At 37.2% G+C, this 16,194-nt stretch overlaps 4 protein-coding genes across 5 annotated transcripts in view; 2 read left to right on the top strand and 2 right to left on the bottom strand.

Moving 5' to 3' along the window:
• Nucleotides 1-16,194, bottom strand: part of LOC125252558 (lysosome membrane protein 2-like) — a 46,716-nt gene that overhangs the window by 30,360 nt on the left and 162 nt on the right. Inside the window, exons 2-4 of one of the 2 annotated variants that reach the window (XM_048165966.1) lie at nt 2,340-2,424; nt 2,125-2,224; nt 1,314-1,756 (exon numbers count right to left, since the gene is read on the bottom strand). In XM_048165966.1, coding sequence (XP_048021923.1) covers nt 1,314-1,436 — 123 coding nt within the window. In that variant the 5' untranslated portion in view covers nt 1,437-1,756; nt 2,125-2,224; nt 2,340-2,424. The remainder of the gene's footprint in view (nt 1-1,313; nt 1,757-2,124; nt 2,225-2,339; nt 2,425-16,194) is intronic. The other variant, XM_048165967.1, reaches the window with a different exon arrangement.
• LOC125252327 (putative nuclease HARBI1) lies at nt 5,075-5,944 on the top strand. Its single transcript, XM_048165508.1, has 2 exons — nt 5,075-5,744; nt 5,814-5,944. The coding sequence occupies exons 1-2, from the start codon at nt 5,075-5,077 to the stop codon at nt 5,942-5,944; spliced, it is 801 nt and encodes a 266-aa protein (XP_048021465.1).
• On the bottom strand, nt 6,196-6,955 carry LOC125252561 (nuclear apoptosis-inducing factor 1-like). The gene is made up of 2 exons (XM_048165969.1): nt 6,538-6,955; nt 6,196-6,446 (listed from the first exon to the last, which is right to left on the bottom strand). The coding sequence occupies exons 1-2, from the start codon at nt 6,953-6,955 to the stop codon at nt 6,205-6,207; spliced, it is 660 nt and encodes a 219-aa protein (XP_048021926.1). The 3' UTR covers nt 6,196-6,204.
• On the top strand, nt 9,645-15,502 carry LOC125252560 (vitelline membrane outer layer protein 1-like). The gene is made up of 4 exons (XM_048165968.1): nt 9,645-9,926; nt 13,703-13,839; nt 14,549-14,662; nt 15,007-15,502. Exons 1-4 carry the CDS (start codon nt 9,726-9,728, stop codon nt 15,188-15,190), a joined length of 636 nt encoding a protein of 211 aa, XP_048021925.1. The 5' UTR covers nt 9,645-9,725; the 3' UTR covers nt 15,191-15,502.

The raw sequence follows: 16,194 nt of genomic DNA, 5'->3' as shown, positions 1-16,194 counted from the left end.
AGGTCTGGGGGCGGGGCAAGTGCGTTAAATGCATTAAATTTTAACGCATTATTTTTTCTGTAATTAATTACTCTAATGAATACGTTAAACTCCCAGTTTTAATAAGTATATTTCCTAATGCGTCTTGTGTGAGTTTTGATCTTTTGTGTTCATAACTCTATTCTTAGGAAGCTACGTGGTAATAGACTGAAGCTCCCTGCAACTTTAAAGTGGTGGTTCATGTTTAATTTTCATGTTATATCAAGTGTACAGTTGTACAGTTTAAATTTTTTGCATCTTGAAATGAATATTTCTATGTTCTGTATCACTCTGTGTTCTGTTTGTTAAGATAACTGAGCCTTTAAAATATATAAATGGCATAAATAGTCCTCACTTTAGATGAGCTCACAAAAATTGTTAACTGACAACTACTAAATGTTTTATAACTACCTGAATTAATCATGAATTACAGTAGGAATATGTGTTAATAAAGCATTTATTAACACACTGAGTAACTATTACTATATATCTAAATAATATGTATACATTTACATTTAAATAGTTTATTTATCATTTACTTACTTTATAACTGATTTGTAAATAATGTAATACTTAATTTAGAAAAGATAAATTGATCATTAATAAAGTATGAAAATACAATTATTAAACATTATAGATATGCTTATAAATCAAGAACAAAGCACTTACAGTTGTATTTATAAACTGCGTACGAATGTCTATTAATGTAGGGATAAATGATGAATTAACTATTTACTAATACTTAACTAATGATTCATAGCATGATTTATTATAAAGTGCTATCAGAACTTATCTAATAATTTTATTACACTCCAGCAGAAGTTATATAACTATTTATTATCGATAATAACATTGTAATTTCTTTAACAACATCTGCTAGCTTTTCATATACTTTTCATATAGTCTTGTTTAATTTGTTTTTCAGATAGATCATGTAAATCATGGAACTTTTTTATTCTTACTATAAAGACATTTTTTTCATCACTTTAATTAGTTCACTTTTGGCAATTGAAATTGCATTTTAAAATAAATTGATTTTTAAAATAAATAATTTAAAAATAAAAACAATATAAAACAATAAAAATTATATAAATCATAATTGTTAAAAAAAATTGATAATAATGTAAAAAATCTAAAATATTAAATTTAATTAAGCACATTTAAAGTTAATGTAACATTACAATATTTGGCTGACAAAAACATGTTCACTGTCATCAAACAGCAATCAAATCTAAACTCACACAAAGTAAGACACAAGCTCTAATAAACTTGAGATTAATTGAGATGACTCTTACTCTCTTCAGCTTGTTGTGGATCAAGGTCTGGAAAACTCCGGACACAAACAGGGTGACTCCCGTTACCAGGAGAAGAGCGCCGAGGATTCCAGACGTGAACATGCAACAGGAGCCTTTCCTCATGGTGCAGGTGTAAATAAAACTGAGGCTGATGGAGCTGAAAGTCTGATTTCACTGCTACAGCAGCTGGACGTGTGTGTGAGATTCTCCTCCTAAACACACACACACACACACACACACACACACAGTGTTGAAAGTTCAGCACTTGCAGCAGATTTGCATGAGATAATAAATCAGCTGCTGTGTGTTCACTGCGACTGGTTCCTGTAATAGTATTTGCTCCAGAAGCTCTTCAGAGAAGTAAACACGATCCAGTAGGCGGCTCAGTATTTGAATGAATGAGTGCAGTGTGGAGGGGAGGGGAGAACATCACAGAGAGGGAACTGAGAAAGAGAGAGAGAGATAGAGAGACACATCCATGTTTAAAAAGTCAACACCAATTCATTGTTCTCATAAAGAACACAATATCTCAATTTACACTTGAAACAATCTTTCATACACAGTGTAGTACAAGTGGTAACTACATTTTTTAAATACAGAGATAGTATATTAAAAGCACATTTTAGTTCATATTTCATGGTGTCTTAAAATAGCACAGTTGAGTAGACTTGTTGAGATGAAGAACAGTTGAGATGTTCTTAGATGTTCAATCTTAAGAAATACTAAAGAATAATTTTTAGTATATTAAGTACAAAATTAGTGCGCGAAAATAGAGCACTTTAAGTAAATTAGGGAAGTGTACTTTTTTCACCTGGGCAAGAAAATCCCTCCATTTTGTTGAAAAAACCTGGCAAAAACTGAAGTTTTAAATGTCAGCCAACAGTGATCATCATCTTCCCAATTCTCCACATCTTGTAAATGCATAAGACATAAATGTTTATCGAGTTCTATTCCACCTACACTTCGCAAAATTGCTGTTGTATAACAGTCTTTGAGCTTTTGTAAATGAAAAGTCATTATTCTCACCTTAATATCCACCAGGCCTTGTCCCCCTTCTTGTATTGGATGATACAGTGCAGCAGATCGGACCCAATGGTCTCCTAACCAAATCCTGTGATGTAATAATAATAATAATTCCTTACATTTATATAGCGCTTTTCTGGACACTCAAAGTGCTTTACATATTGAAGGGAGAATCTCCTCAACCACCACCAATGAGCAGCATCCACCAGGATGAGGCGACGGCAGCCACATTGCGCCAGAACGCCCATCACACACCAGCTTATTGGTGGAGAAGAGACAGAGTGATGAAGCCAATCAGTGTATGGGGATGATTAGAAGGTCATGATGGTCAGAGGCCAATGGGCAAATTTAGCCCGGATGTCAGGGTTACACCCCTACTCTTTTCCAAGGACATCCTGGGATTTTTAATGACCACAGAGAGTCAGGACCTCGGTTTAACATCTCATCCGAAGGATGTCATCTGCATAAGCACTTAAAACTGTTCTTGAGTTCTTAATAATACTAGATGTTATAAAATCCATCATAAACATACTCCACACGGCTCTGGGGGGTTAATGAAGCTCTTCTGAAGCGAAGCTATGTGTTTGTGTATAAAAAATATCCATATTTAACAAGTTATGAAGTAAAATATCTAGCTTCTGCCAGACTGCCTTCTGTATTCATTGTACGAAGAAAGTGTAAACTGGTGTTGCGTCAGTTACACTTTTTCCGTAAGCTGAATAGGGAAGGCATAGGACGTTGCGTAAGCTTTGTGAACTGTCAGAGTTTTACACTTTCTTTGTACATTGAATATGGAAGGTGGTATATGAATATGAAAGCACTTCAACTCGTGACCCCTGTTCACTGCCATTATAAAGCTCGGATGCAACAGTACTGTATATATTAAAATATATCCAATTGTGTTCATCAGAAGGAAAAAAGTATTTATTAATAAAACTACTCATCTTTAGTGATACAAGCTCAAAATAATAATCTGTTGATGTTTTTTTTTTTAATATTGTCTTGACCTGGTGCCATGATGGATATGTTTTAAAATGAGTAGGCAAAGTCCTCACATTTTTATATACTGTAGGCCCTATATCAAATGTAAATTTATGTCAGTTGCTCAAAATTTTCCTGGTTAAATAAACATTACATAAAAAAGAGACCAAATACAATTCTATTTTGTATTTTGTGCAATAATATAAATTGACATTTCTATGTAAATTTCTATTTATGAAAACCAAGTAGGTCTATAAATTTCATCAAGTTAGTGTTTTTACGCATTTTTCATTTATTCCAAAATAAAAACTAAAGGCAGTTACAATTTAAACAATGCATATTATTTATGAACTAATGTTCAGCTTTTCAACTTATTTTCAGCAGTTTCAAGATTGTACACACTGGTCGCAGACACAGAAATGAAGATATACCTTTAATTTCACCAAACTGATTGCTCATGTCATGTTTTTAGGCCACTTCAAGTAGTTTGATTTTGACACAAGATAAAGAGGTAAAAAAAAAAAAAAAAAAAAGTTGTTAGATTTTAATTAGTCTTCCCATTAATGGGAATGAATCAAGAACGTACATAAAAAAATTATCACAAACCAATCATATCCAATCAAAAATTGATGGAGACATTGGCTCCTCTCACGTGACTTTCCCCATTCATTCTCAATTACCCAACACTAAACTCACAGCACGCATTAGGGGGTCTGTTTTAAGTCAGAGTGGACAGAGGAGATGAGCCTCCCGCTGTAACTTCACCTGCGGGTGTCGCTGTTGGGCAGTGTTACTTAGAGTTTTTCTCAATCGATTTGACACATTTCTCCAAACTCGGATTACTGTGCTCAAAACACTTGTGATCTGGGGCCTCATTTATAAACGTTGCGTACGCACAAAAGAAGGCGTACGCCACTCTCTACGCAATAATTGATATTTATAAAAAGCAAACTTGACGGGAAAATGTGCGGTCCTTCACGCAAGCTCTGACCCAGGCGTACGCACAAAAACGGCTGAAATGAGAAATGGCGACACCGTCGGCAGATGGAAGAAACACGTGAAAGTGAAAGTGAAAATGACAATACTGCCTCTCATAAATAACATGAAGACTTCACAAAGCAAGTCTTACAATTAACAGCCTACACGAACACCCGTTTGATCGATCAGCAGTGAAACAAACAAAAAAAAATCAAACGAAAATTACAACAGAAATTCAAATGAACACATATTTGCAAAAAGAAAAGTGAAATATGTTCTGCAATACTGGCATGTTGTGCAATTCATCCTCATAAATAATATAGTTAACAGAACGAAATAATGTACAAAACTGATATTCTCGTCAATGTGTCCGTCTGGCGGAGCAGATATAGTTGCAATTAGATAGACAGATAGATAGATAATTAAGGAGATAGATAGATAGATAGATAGATAGATAGATAGATAGATAGATAGATAGATAGATAGATAGATAGATAGATAGATGTATTAATTGTCCACTGGGGAAAGTTGTTTTCATAGTAAAACATTTCTTCATAAGCTACGGAATTATGGTATTCATGCATATGCCTTTAGTTTGTTTTATTTTTGATAAAACAATGTATGGCGTATGTCTCAACCATTCAGAAAGCAACAAGAAATTACATTTGCGCTGAACAATTTCCCATTTCCACGTCGATTATTACCGACATCTGTAGCTTGTCAGATGCAATTAAATGGATGGAAATAAAATGCCCCATCACAATGCGTAATGACGCACAATGGCTGATCTTGCGCTCTTAGAAGATGTGGCAAATGGAAGAATTCGGAGTGAACGCATCTTTAGACAGCAAGAAGACTTGCTGGCAAACGAGGACGAGTGGCTTATGAGCCGGTTCCGACTTCCTCGAGCCGTCCTGTTGGACCTCTGCGGGCTTTTGGGCCCGGCGTTACAGAGGAGCACTCGGAGGAACCACGCCGTGCCAGTCCCACTTCAAGTCCTAACAACACTAGGATTCCTGGCGACTGGCACTTTTCAGACGGAATTGGCTGACAGCTCAGGAATATCTCAGCCGACCCTTAGCCGGGTAATGCCAGACATGTTAAAAGGCATAATAGCTTCGTCCCATGATTCCATAAAGTTTCCATACACGGCGGGTGAACAGGCAAACAAGAAAGCTCAATTTGCAGCTATGTATGGTTTCCCAAATGTCATCGGTGCTATTGACTGCACTCATGTTGCCAAAAGGGCACCGAACGTTAATGAAAATACTTTCATTAATCGAAAGCATTTTCATTCAATCAATGTCCAAATTATTTGTGATGCAGACATGTTGCTCACTAATGTAGTAGCTCGGTGGCCTGGGTCAACCCATGACTCATTTATTTTAAGACACAGCAGTGTTGGACGCAGACTCGAGGCTGGTGCTATACGTGATGGCTGGCTTCTAGGTACGTTTGATTATAGACATTCACATTTTAATGTACTTCAATGTCTTAACCCTTTCACTATCCTTGCAGGGGACAGTGGATATCCCCTCAAACAGTGGCTGCTTACGCCTTTCCTCAACCCACATAGTGCAGAGGAAAGGCACTACAACATGTGCCACAGCCGAGCTCGCGCTATAGTGGAGTGCACCATCGCTGTTTAAGGGCAGATGGCGCTGCCTCGACTGCACTGGAGGGAGGTTATTGTACACGCCTGAAAAGGTGTGCCAAATCGTGCTGGCATGTGCTGTGCTACACAATGTGGCACAGCTTAAAAACGTGCCTCTACCCCCTGGCGCCGATTGCTGTGTTGGCCCCGACCCTGAACCCCATCCCCACGCATTTGAGCCAAATGCTGCTGCTGTGCGCCAGCGTTTGGAAGTGATGCGTCGCTTGTAAAGAACAACAAAAGGTGTGGAAAATATTATTTATTCAAGAATTCCCTCATCGTGCAGTTTATTTCAGTCAGGGCAGTCTTGATTTCGCCCAACTCCTTGGCCACCTCTCTGATTGAACTAATGACTTCCCTCTGCATTTCAAGGACTGCATCGGTGAGGACACGTCCACAGCTGGAGGGTTGAGAGCCGCGTGCTGTGGAGACGCTGGGTCCAGACGGCTGCTCAGCTGCAGCATCGTAACCACTGGCCCCGCTGGAACACCCAGCAACTGAAATAAAATTGTTCTATATTAATAAACTGTAATTGTGTAGCCTGCATACATGTGACTTGACTGCATTCATTTTACTTCTTTCTCTTACCTGTGTCACCCGGTGCATCTGGCGCGTCAGTGTCCCCCTCCGCCTCAGTCACCACTTTACTTAATAGGGATTCCCCAATAATTGCCGCCAGTCTCTCATCAAGAGGGGTCAGCTCCGGTGTCCCCTTTCCCCCACCCGTGGCAGACACACTCTGGCGATGGAGCGCTAGACGTTTTTTTGCCTCGACTTTGATGTCCGACCATTTCTTTTTTATTTCGGCCACGGTCCGAGGTTGTGAGGCTACAGCATTTACGGCGTCTGCCACCGTTTGCCACTCAAGTGCCTTTTTGGCATTAGTAATGCCCACACTGTGCCCTCCAAACAACATTTTTCTCCTCTTTTCCACCTCGCCAACGATAACTTCTACTTCACATTGAGTGAAGTTACGTTTTTTTGATTTCCTCTCTGTGTTTGCCATGATTTCGCAATCAATGAATATTAACTTGTGGGCGTTTCACGGACTATTTATGGGCGTGTCATGAAGCCGCAAAAGCTGCGCTACATTTAGAATTGATTGTGATTTATTAAGGGAAAAATCCGTAGGATGTGCGTGCGCACGGTTTTATAAATCCGAATATTTCTGTGCGTACGCACGTCCTATGTTTCATCCGTACGCCACTTCTGACGCAAATCCTACGCAAAGTTTTATAAATGAGGCCCCTGAACACCTTGTAATTGTCGTAAACAGATCGTATGTTTCATTCTTTTCACACAAATTGCAAATCATGTGAATCATTTTCTCACAACACTATGCACAAAGTTCTCAAATATTTTCCTAATAGTTCATACATCCAACTAAAACTTGAATAAATCAGGAAAAAAATGATCACAACTTTTTTTTTTTTTTTTTTTCACACACATTTATGTACCATTTATCTAAACACAATAAACAAAATTCTGGAATTTGTCAAATTATTAAATGCACTTGGTATGTTTTTAATTGGCCCCAAAATGATAACTTGCATTGTTATTAATACACACAACACAGGAAATTCATTTTTCCTTTCTGTTTACACATTTATCACAATTGCATAATGTAACAGGGTAAGTATGAAAGGGCAAGTACATAGAGCAAAAGGAAAAGGAAAGGAAGAGTGGAACAGAGAGAGGGAGATTATTTGAGGAGAGAGGAGGATGTAGAGCAGAATGGTGTTTTATTTATAAGAAATTTATAATTTATTTATTATTTATAAGAAATTTAAAATAAAATACTTTGGCATAATTTTATGTTTCAATATACAAACAAATGTTTGTATATGAGTATTTTTGATGGATCTGGCAGGTTTAATCAGGATGTTATCCAGTATTTAACAAGTTCTGATGAAGTGCACACTGGTTCACTCTAGAAAATGCTGGGTTAAAAACAACACAAGTTGGGTTGAAAATTGTCAAACCCAGTGGTTGGGTTAAATGTTTGCCCAACGTGCTGGGCAGTTTTATTTAACTCAACTATTGATTAAAAATGACTGTATGGCTGGCTTAAAATGAAATTGATCAAATGCTAATCAATTTATAACCTTTCTATCAGGGGTGCCCAACCCTGTTCCTGGAGATCTACCATCCTGCAGAGTTCAGCTCCAGCCCTGCTCAACACACCTGTCTTTAATTATCAAGTGCTCCTGGATATCTTAATTAGCTTATTCAGGTGTGTTTTATCAGGGTTGGAGCTAAATTTTGCAGGTAGTTAGATCTCCAGGAACAAGGCTGGGCACCCCTGCTTTATATAACGTGTTTTTTCTGGATTTTTTGGTTGATATTCTGTCTCTATCCATTAAAATAATCCTAATATAATTATAAATCATTCTTAAAGCTGCAATCTGTAACTTTTTTTGGTTAAAAATGATCCAAGATCAATTTTTGAGCAAGTACATAACCAGCCAGTGCTCAAAACTGTCTCCTTACCTTAGCTCGATTCACAACAGAAAGCTTGTAATAATGTTTTATAATAAATCGATACTGGTGGATTTCCGCGGGAAATTTGAGCGTGCAGCAGTCGTTTTTGCGTCATTACGTCACGTCTGTAAACAGAAGGAAGGAGAACCAGCTAGACTATATGCATATAGGATGCTACTGGTAGCGGATCATTTATAGCCTTTTCTCACAGCAGCTGCAATAATTAAACTTATCATTTTTAAGGTGGATTGTAATCCAGAAAGATCTAAATGACAATCATCAGTGACAACTGGAGATTCAGCTGTGGTCAAAAAGCAAAAGACTTCGGACTGTGGAGTGGATACAGAAATTGAAAACTACAGGTAACGCTAATACACACTAAATACACATTGTCACGCAATGCTTATGTTGTTAACACTAACAATTTGAGAACAAAATATTACAACAATAATAATTTGCACGGTTTGATGCGATATGAGCTAAGCGATCGTTAGATTTAATCATCATTGGCAGCGTGATTTATTGTAGGCCTAATGCTTTTTCCCTCAGTTGGTCAGAACAAAAGTGGCAGACATGTTACTTGTTCAGATGACATTTTCCGGTGAAAATTCCTACTTTGGTCATACTTCAAGACTACAATCTGTGATTCTGAAGTACAGTATCCACACCGGTATGGCGGCTGACAGCAAACATTAGATTCATCCGCGCTGACGAGCCGTGCCGATGCACAACCCACGTAAAGATAATAATTCCTCATATAACTGCAATTGCAGGTTTCAAACAGAGATGGCGACGAAGAGGCAAATTTTACGGACAGCAGCTTTAAATCAAGATACATTTAATGGAGAAGCAAAATGACTTGTTTTTTGAGTAAAGTATCAAAATTAAATGAGTTTATGATTATAACAGCAACAAATATCTGGCAATGGGGTCAGAAATATAATCTTGTTTGCCCTTTGAATTAAGTTTATTTTTCTGACGCCATTGGCAGATGTATTTTTCAGAAAGGTGATTTTGCTTGTCAAGTAAATATATCTTGATTAAAGAATGTTTAGATATTTGTGCTGGAAAACAAGACAAAAATGCTAAGTGAGAATATAATGCTTTGCAGTGTGTCAGTGTGTTCTGACTGTATTTACATTGATAACGTTTAGATGTTCTATTTGCTGTGCAGGTTGGACTTGGATCAAGCTGTTGGTGGGGGGTCAACGTCCCACATTGAGCTTCACAGAGCAACCGACACACAAACATCTGCTCTGGACTCCCACAGAAGACATCAGGACGGCCCTCAAACCATGTTCAGAATTCTCCTTTTAACATTGATTTCACTGCTGGCTGTTTTGGGGCCGCATGTGAGTGGAGCAGGACGCTTCGAGCGCTCTATCAACAGACCCGTCAGATCAGTGCTGAGGGTCCATAACGGGATGAGATGGGGCTCGTGGGGGCAGAAGGAAATATGTCCAACTGGAATGTACGCCACAGGGTTTAGTCTAAAGGTGAGCAACTATTACCACTATAATCACAACAGTAGTAATGTGAGGTTTAGTGGTTAAAACTTTGGTCTGGTAACCAACTCCACATGAAATCAAAACTGTCTCTATTTACTTTCTTAACTCATGTTCTTGAATGATTATTGTGGTCATAAGTGATTATTGTGACATAATCAAAATAAATTTATTTTTTGGCTGATGCAATCTAGGTCATGTGGAGTACTGGTTAATGTTAATGTTAACAATCAATCCTAAATGCAAAGGTTGCCTTTGGCTTGACTAAAGATATTACACTGCAAAAAATGTTTTCTTCCTCAGTATTTTTGTCTTTGTCAAGATACATTTTCTTGAGAAGCAAAATGACTTGTTTTCGGAAAAAAAATTACCAAAATTAAGTGACAACTTCTGCCATTGGGGTCAGAAAAATAATCTTTATTCAAAGGGAAAACCAGGTTATTTTTCTTACCCCACTGGTAGATTTTAGTTTAAGTTTATTTATTTTTAAAGCACCTTTAAAACAGCCACAGGACTGACCAAAGTGCTGTGCATGAGTGAAGTAAATAAAAACAACAATAATAATAATGAAAAATATAAGCACAAAAGCGGCACAATAAGTCAGCCAACATGGCTGTGAGCATTAGACCAACAGACCAATTGCAACAGTGAGCAATTAAAGACCTATTAAGTTCATTCTAGGCAAAAGAGCTGAAAAATGATAAAAAATGAGGATTTACTGGTTCATCACTTTCAACCAATAGGTGGCGCTGTGTCCAAATTGTTGTGGTATGGTTAGAGTGAGGTGACAATGACACTTGCAAAGTTTGGTGTCAATATATCAAAGCATTGCAGAGATACAACTTAAAGAGTGAGTTTTGCATCATGCCTCAAATTCGTTGCTCCGCTATATGAAAACGGTTTGATGTATCGACTTGAAATCCATAACTTTTTGTCGGCATGGTCTGAAGATGATACGGTTCGATTTTGGTGAAAATCGGAGCAACGGTCTAGGAGGAGTTCAAAAAAGTAGGTTTTTAAAGAAAAACAATATGGCGGACAAGAAGTTCAGCTGACTATGGCAAATTTGATATCTGTGTTCTCAGCATGACTCAAGGAATCTACTGAGACCAGTTTCATTACAATTGGTGAATACAGTCAAAAGTTATTAGCATTTTTGTAAATTTTGTTTTGCCCCAAAACTTTTTGAGTATTGTCAGGGCATGGTGCAAAAGACCCATACCAAATTTCATAACGATATGCTAATGCGTTCGTAAAATACAGCATTTTAGCACAAAATTCAAAATGGCCGACTGACACAATGGCCGATATGGGAAAATTGGATAGCATTCGACTCGACATGAAGCCCCGAATCTAACGAGACCAAATTTATGATTTTTGGACAAACCCATCAGAAGTTATAAGCAAAAATAGCCATTTTTCATATCTCCGCACCAGTAGGTGGCGCTGCACGAAACGCTGTATGTTGCCTCAGGTCATGCTTGTGATGACATGTACCAACTTTGGTCTGAATACGATAAAGCGTTGCGGAAATACAGCCTTATGTCTATTTTTGCAAGCACTACATACAATTCGTTCGCGTTTTACGAAAATTGTTTGAGGAATCGACTTGAATTCCATAACTTTTTGTCGGCATGGTCTGATGATGATCTGGATCAATTTTCGTGAAAATCGAAGTAACGGCCTAGGAGGAGTTCGAAAAAGTAGGTTTTTCAGAAAATTCAAAATGGCGGAAAAATTTTCTACTTTGGACAGCTGGTGGTGCTAGAGGCATTGAGTTAGAGACTCCAAATTTGCTATGGACACAGGTCAAACTGTCCTCTAACTGTGTGCCAAAATTCACAATTTTTTACCATACGGTTCTATGGGCGGCCATAGACTTCCTGAGCAGAAGAAGAAGAAGAATAGTTATAAAAAAAATAAATAAAAAAAAATTTAAAAAAAGAACGGCAACAGATACAATAGGTGCCTATGCACCTTCGGTGCTTGGCCCCTAATAACAATAAAACATAACAAAAAGCAATAATTAACAAGTATTAAAGGCTAAATAAAACAAATGAGTTTTAAGAGATTTAAAAACTGATAAGGAAGGAGCTGCTCTAAGATGGACAGGCAAGCTATTCCACAATCTTGGCTCTATCTCCTCTGCGTTTTATCCTTGAACAAGAGACTGAAAGTAAATTAAGATTACCACACAGCAAAATCCCCAGAGTTAAATTAAACTCTGCTCAGATTACATATGGTCCCTCTCTATATAGTGTTAAAGTAACACTGAAGCAGAGTTAAAGTTAATGAGATTATTAAGTGATTGATTAATTGAGCATTAGTGATGAACACCTGCTGTTAACAAGCAGAATCACTGAAGAGAAACACAAGAACTACAACTGACTTCCAGCCACAGTCTTTGATGAAATCAACTGAAGATAAAATACATTAAATATATTAGGATAATTAAACAACTCCACAAACAACATATTATCTCATTAATTTTAACTCTGCGTCAGTGTTATTTTAACTCTATTTAGAGAGGGACCATATATTCTCTGAGCAGAGTTGATTTAACTCTGGGGATATTGCTGTGCAGTTCCTAAACTTCTGGGAGGGTTGTATGGACACAATAAATCGGACAAATAATTTGGTGCGAGGTTATACATTTATACACAAATAGAAGAATTGTACAATTGATCCTAAATTAAACTGGAAGCCAATGGAGCGCTCGTAAAATGAGAGTGACATGATCATATTAATGACTATTCTTGAGAAATTTGGCTGCAGCATTTTGCACCAGTTGAAGTCGAGCTACCCGGGTCTTTGAGATACCGTAGAGCAGTAGTCCAACCACGAAGTTATAAAAGCATGGATGTAGCTATCTCAAGAGACTTTTTGGATAAAAAATGCTTTATTTTAGAAAGCAAAGCTAAAAAAAGGCATATTCAGAAAAGGCTTAAACCCTGCCTGGTAGACCTCAGAAATGTGATTCTTAGTTGAAAAAAAAAGTTGAAAAATATATAGATATATATTCGTTTACTCATTTTAGTTAAGTCATGGCCATGAGTTATTCGTTCCCATGATTTTTTCATACGTTTCCTCATTTTAGTAAATATTGCACGCACGATTTACTTTAAAATGAGGGACAAAATTTGTAAAATGTGCTGACATATTAGGGAGTTATGGGAACGAATTGTTAATTCATGACCATGATATCTTTTCCTCACTCCATGGCGCTTTGTGTGAATTATGGGAGTAACTTTTGTTAAACTGTAAACAATCAGAGAAAGGTTCACTATATGAATGCAATAATAAACATTTAAAAAAAGGACATTTAAAAGTGTGAAAGTATTAACAAATCACTACAACAGACCATGAATAAGCCCAAAAGCTATGCAGCAATATTACGGATATGTTAATTGTCACTGTAGTAGCCATATCTGTATTATGTAACACATGCTGCATTAATCAAAAATGTTCATTTCCTGAACCAGTGAGTGATGATATTTCAAAGTGAGATTAGAAAAGAGATTAGGAAAAAGGTGGATACATCTTTTTTCCCACCACTGTGCGGGGCTCCATAGTTTTACGTTTTGCTATATTTTAACATTTTTCTTGGCATGAAAATGGCCATGATATAGCTGGCATGGCATTAAATTAAAAACGAACAAACACCAAAATGTCATAATTGAAACATCATAATCCTCAGTATCACAGAAATATGATTTACTCACTTCAACTGGAAACTATTACTGTTCTGAACTGATGTTTTTCTGAAGGTGGCGGGTACATGGGAATCTCTGCTGGTTGGTGATAACACAGCACTCAATGGGATTCGTCTTCACTGCATCAACCCGTCCAAACGCTCATCGGGCCCGTATGAGGACTACGCCACAGTTCAATCGGACGTAGGAAGGTGAAGCGTTTGAACTGCATCTTATGATGACACCCAGAGTTGCTGCTCATATAGAGCGATTTAAATCAGTCACTAAATGCTCTTTGTTCATCATAATCTTTGCAAATGAACACAACTTTTATGAATTTTCTACCTAAATACAATCGTCAGCAGTACAAAGCTTAAACGTAGACTATAAACGAACTACATCACGATCACATGACTTCAACGTCACCACCATTAAGCTGGAACTCTTTCAGTCTTTAAAACATTTTAAAAGTTGAATAGCTTGAAAGAGCGCGGTTATAAACGGTAAAAGTGGACTAGTGAGTAGATGAGTTTACCTGTTCAGCTTGATGACGTTTAATGTCTTTGACGACAACCCATTATTTTACCCATATTCTCCATTGTTGCAGCTCCTCTCTTCCCAGTCTGTCAGTAATGCTCTGTCTAGTTCCTGTTTCTATGAAGCCCCTCCTTCTGAAAAGCACAATGTGCTCTGATTGGTCAGCTGGAGTAGTGTGTTGTGATTGGTCAATCGCTTCAAGCGTGTTTGGGAAATGTCCCGCCCCTTACCATAACCGCCAGTTTCAACACACTACTAACTAACTCACCCAGGCCCCGCCCCTTTATTCTGCGCATTAATTATTTAAATGAGGAATGTTGTGACGTGTTCTTCAACAGGGAACTGGTTTAACCACAATTGTTCCTTATCAAATTCATTCCACAGTTGGGGTAAATGGACAGACATAAAATGGTGCTCGACTGGATTCCTGACATCTTTTCAGCTGAGAGTGGAACCCTACCAAGGGACCTGGGACGACACGGCCGCAAACAATATCAGGTGATGATTTTATTTCATTTAATATTTATTTTAGAGTCATAACAGCATTCCATAACAAGCTGCATAAACAGGTCACAGCATGAGGCTCATCTGACACAGATATCAAGTGACCTGATCAAACTACTGAGTTATTTAAATTAAACTCTTAAAAATGAAGGTTCCAGAAGGGGGTTTCTGTAGCGATGCAATAGAAGAACCATTTTGGGTCAATAAAGAACCTTTATTTTTAAGAGTGGACTGGACAGTCGTCTCATAGACAGTTCTCAAAACTAACCAAGTGTATTGAACAGAATAGTAGCTCTCCAAACAGGACTGACACTCTATTTTTGCTGAATTTTCACCAGGTTCAACTGCAGTGGAAATGCAGAACAACTGCAGGGATCTGGGATGTCATGGGGCGAGTGGGGCGACTGGAGTGAGACGTGTGGAGGAAAAGGAATCTGTGGCATTGAGACGATGGTAGAGCAGCCGCAGGGAGTCGGAGACGACACGGCCCTCAATGACGTGCGCATGTTCTGCTGTGATTGAAATGATTGAGAAACTGGAATTTTTTAATGCATCATCAGTAAACCATATCTTCAGTAGTGCTTTACTTTTGGGCAGAATGAATTGAGCAGATTTTTTTTATGGTAATTATGATTTTTTTCCCCCCCTTCATATTTAATGGATGGCAATAAGAACAGCAGCAACATCCAATATTAAAAGATCTTGAACATACTGGAGAATTTGCTTATGTTTCCTCACGTTTGTGACTATTAGTCATCAATGTAGTAAATACATTTCTATAAAGTTACTACATGTGATTCTGTAAATTGACATTAAAAATGTGAATTAAGTATATTGAATGTTTCTTCATGGGTCGGTTCTTAAATTAATGTTCTAAATGAAAGCCCCTTTTTTAAAAAGAAAAAAAAGAAAAGAAAATTGTGTATTGGTAAATCTTAATTATGACATACTAGTCATAATTATCACATTAAAAAGTCGAAATTATGACAAAAAGTCTAAATTATGGCATACTAAGTCATACATTAAGGACTTTTTATGTAGAAATTATGACACAAAAAGTCGAAATTATGACATAACCTACTAAATCAATTGAGATCAAATAGCCAAATGAGATAAGTAGAAATATTTACTTTATATGCCATAATGACTTATAGCACAACTTATATACTTAGCAGATATTTTTCGCTACAGAAACCCCCTTCTGGATCCTTCATTTAAAGTCATAATTTCGACTTTTTATGTTATGTCATAATTTACCAAAGAATACGTTTTTCTTATGGCAGAAATAGCAGACCTCCATAGGGTTCAGTATAAGTTCACTCAAAAAATTAAAATTCAGAATAAATTTAATTTAACTCACCCTGTGTTCCTCGAGAGCCGTAGGCTATACCTCGTTATTTTTTTGTAAACAAAAATAAATAAATAAATAAGTACATACATAAAACGTATAAAGATGTCCCTCTCGCGCTAGATTACATAGTAGTAACATTGACTGTGAAAACAATAGAAGTAAACACTTATAGTTT

Source organism: Megalobrama amblycephala, linkage group LG18 (assembly GCF_018812025.1).
Source record: "Megalobrama amblycephala isolate DHTTF-2021 linkage group LG18, ASM1881202v1, whole genome shotgun sequence".
In the NCBI taxonomy this organism is placed as follows: Eukaryota; Metazoa; Chordata; class Actinopteri; order Cypriniformes; family Xenocyprididae; genus Megalobrama; species Megalobrama amblycephala.
Note: the sequence above shows the minus strand (reverse complement) of the source record. Positions and strands in the feature narration are given on the sequence as shown.

Coding starts and splice junctions, on each gene's coding strand:
- LOC125252560 (XM_048165968.1), top strand. CDS start 9,726: ATGTTCAGAATTCTCCTTTTAACATTGATTTCACTGCTGGCTGTTTTG. Junction 9,927..13,702: donor CCACAGGGTTTAGTCTAAAG/GTGAGCAACTAT, acceptor GTTTTTCTGAAG/GTGGCGGGTACATGGGAATC. Junction 14,663..15,006: donor ACGGCCGCAAACAATATCAG/GTGATGATTTTA, acceptor AATTTTCACCAG/GTTCAACTGCAGTGGAAATG.
- LOC125252327 (XM_048165508.1), top strand. CDS start 5,075: ATGGCTGATCTTGCGCTCTTAGAAGATGTGGCAAATGGAAGAATTCGG. Junction 5,745..5,813: donor ACGTGATGGCTGGCTTCTAG/GTACGTTTGATT, acceptor CTATCCTTGCAG/GGGACAGTGGATATCCCCTC.
- LOC125252561 (XM_048165969.1), bottom strand. CDS start 6,955: ATGGCAAACACAGAGAGGAAATCAAAAAAACGTAACTTCACTCAATGT. Junction 6,447..6,537: donor AGATGCACCGGGTGACACAG/GTAAGAGAAAGA, acceptor ATTTTATTTCAG/TTGCTGGGTGTTCCAGCGGG.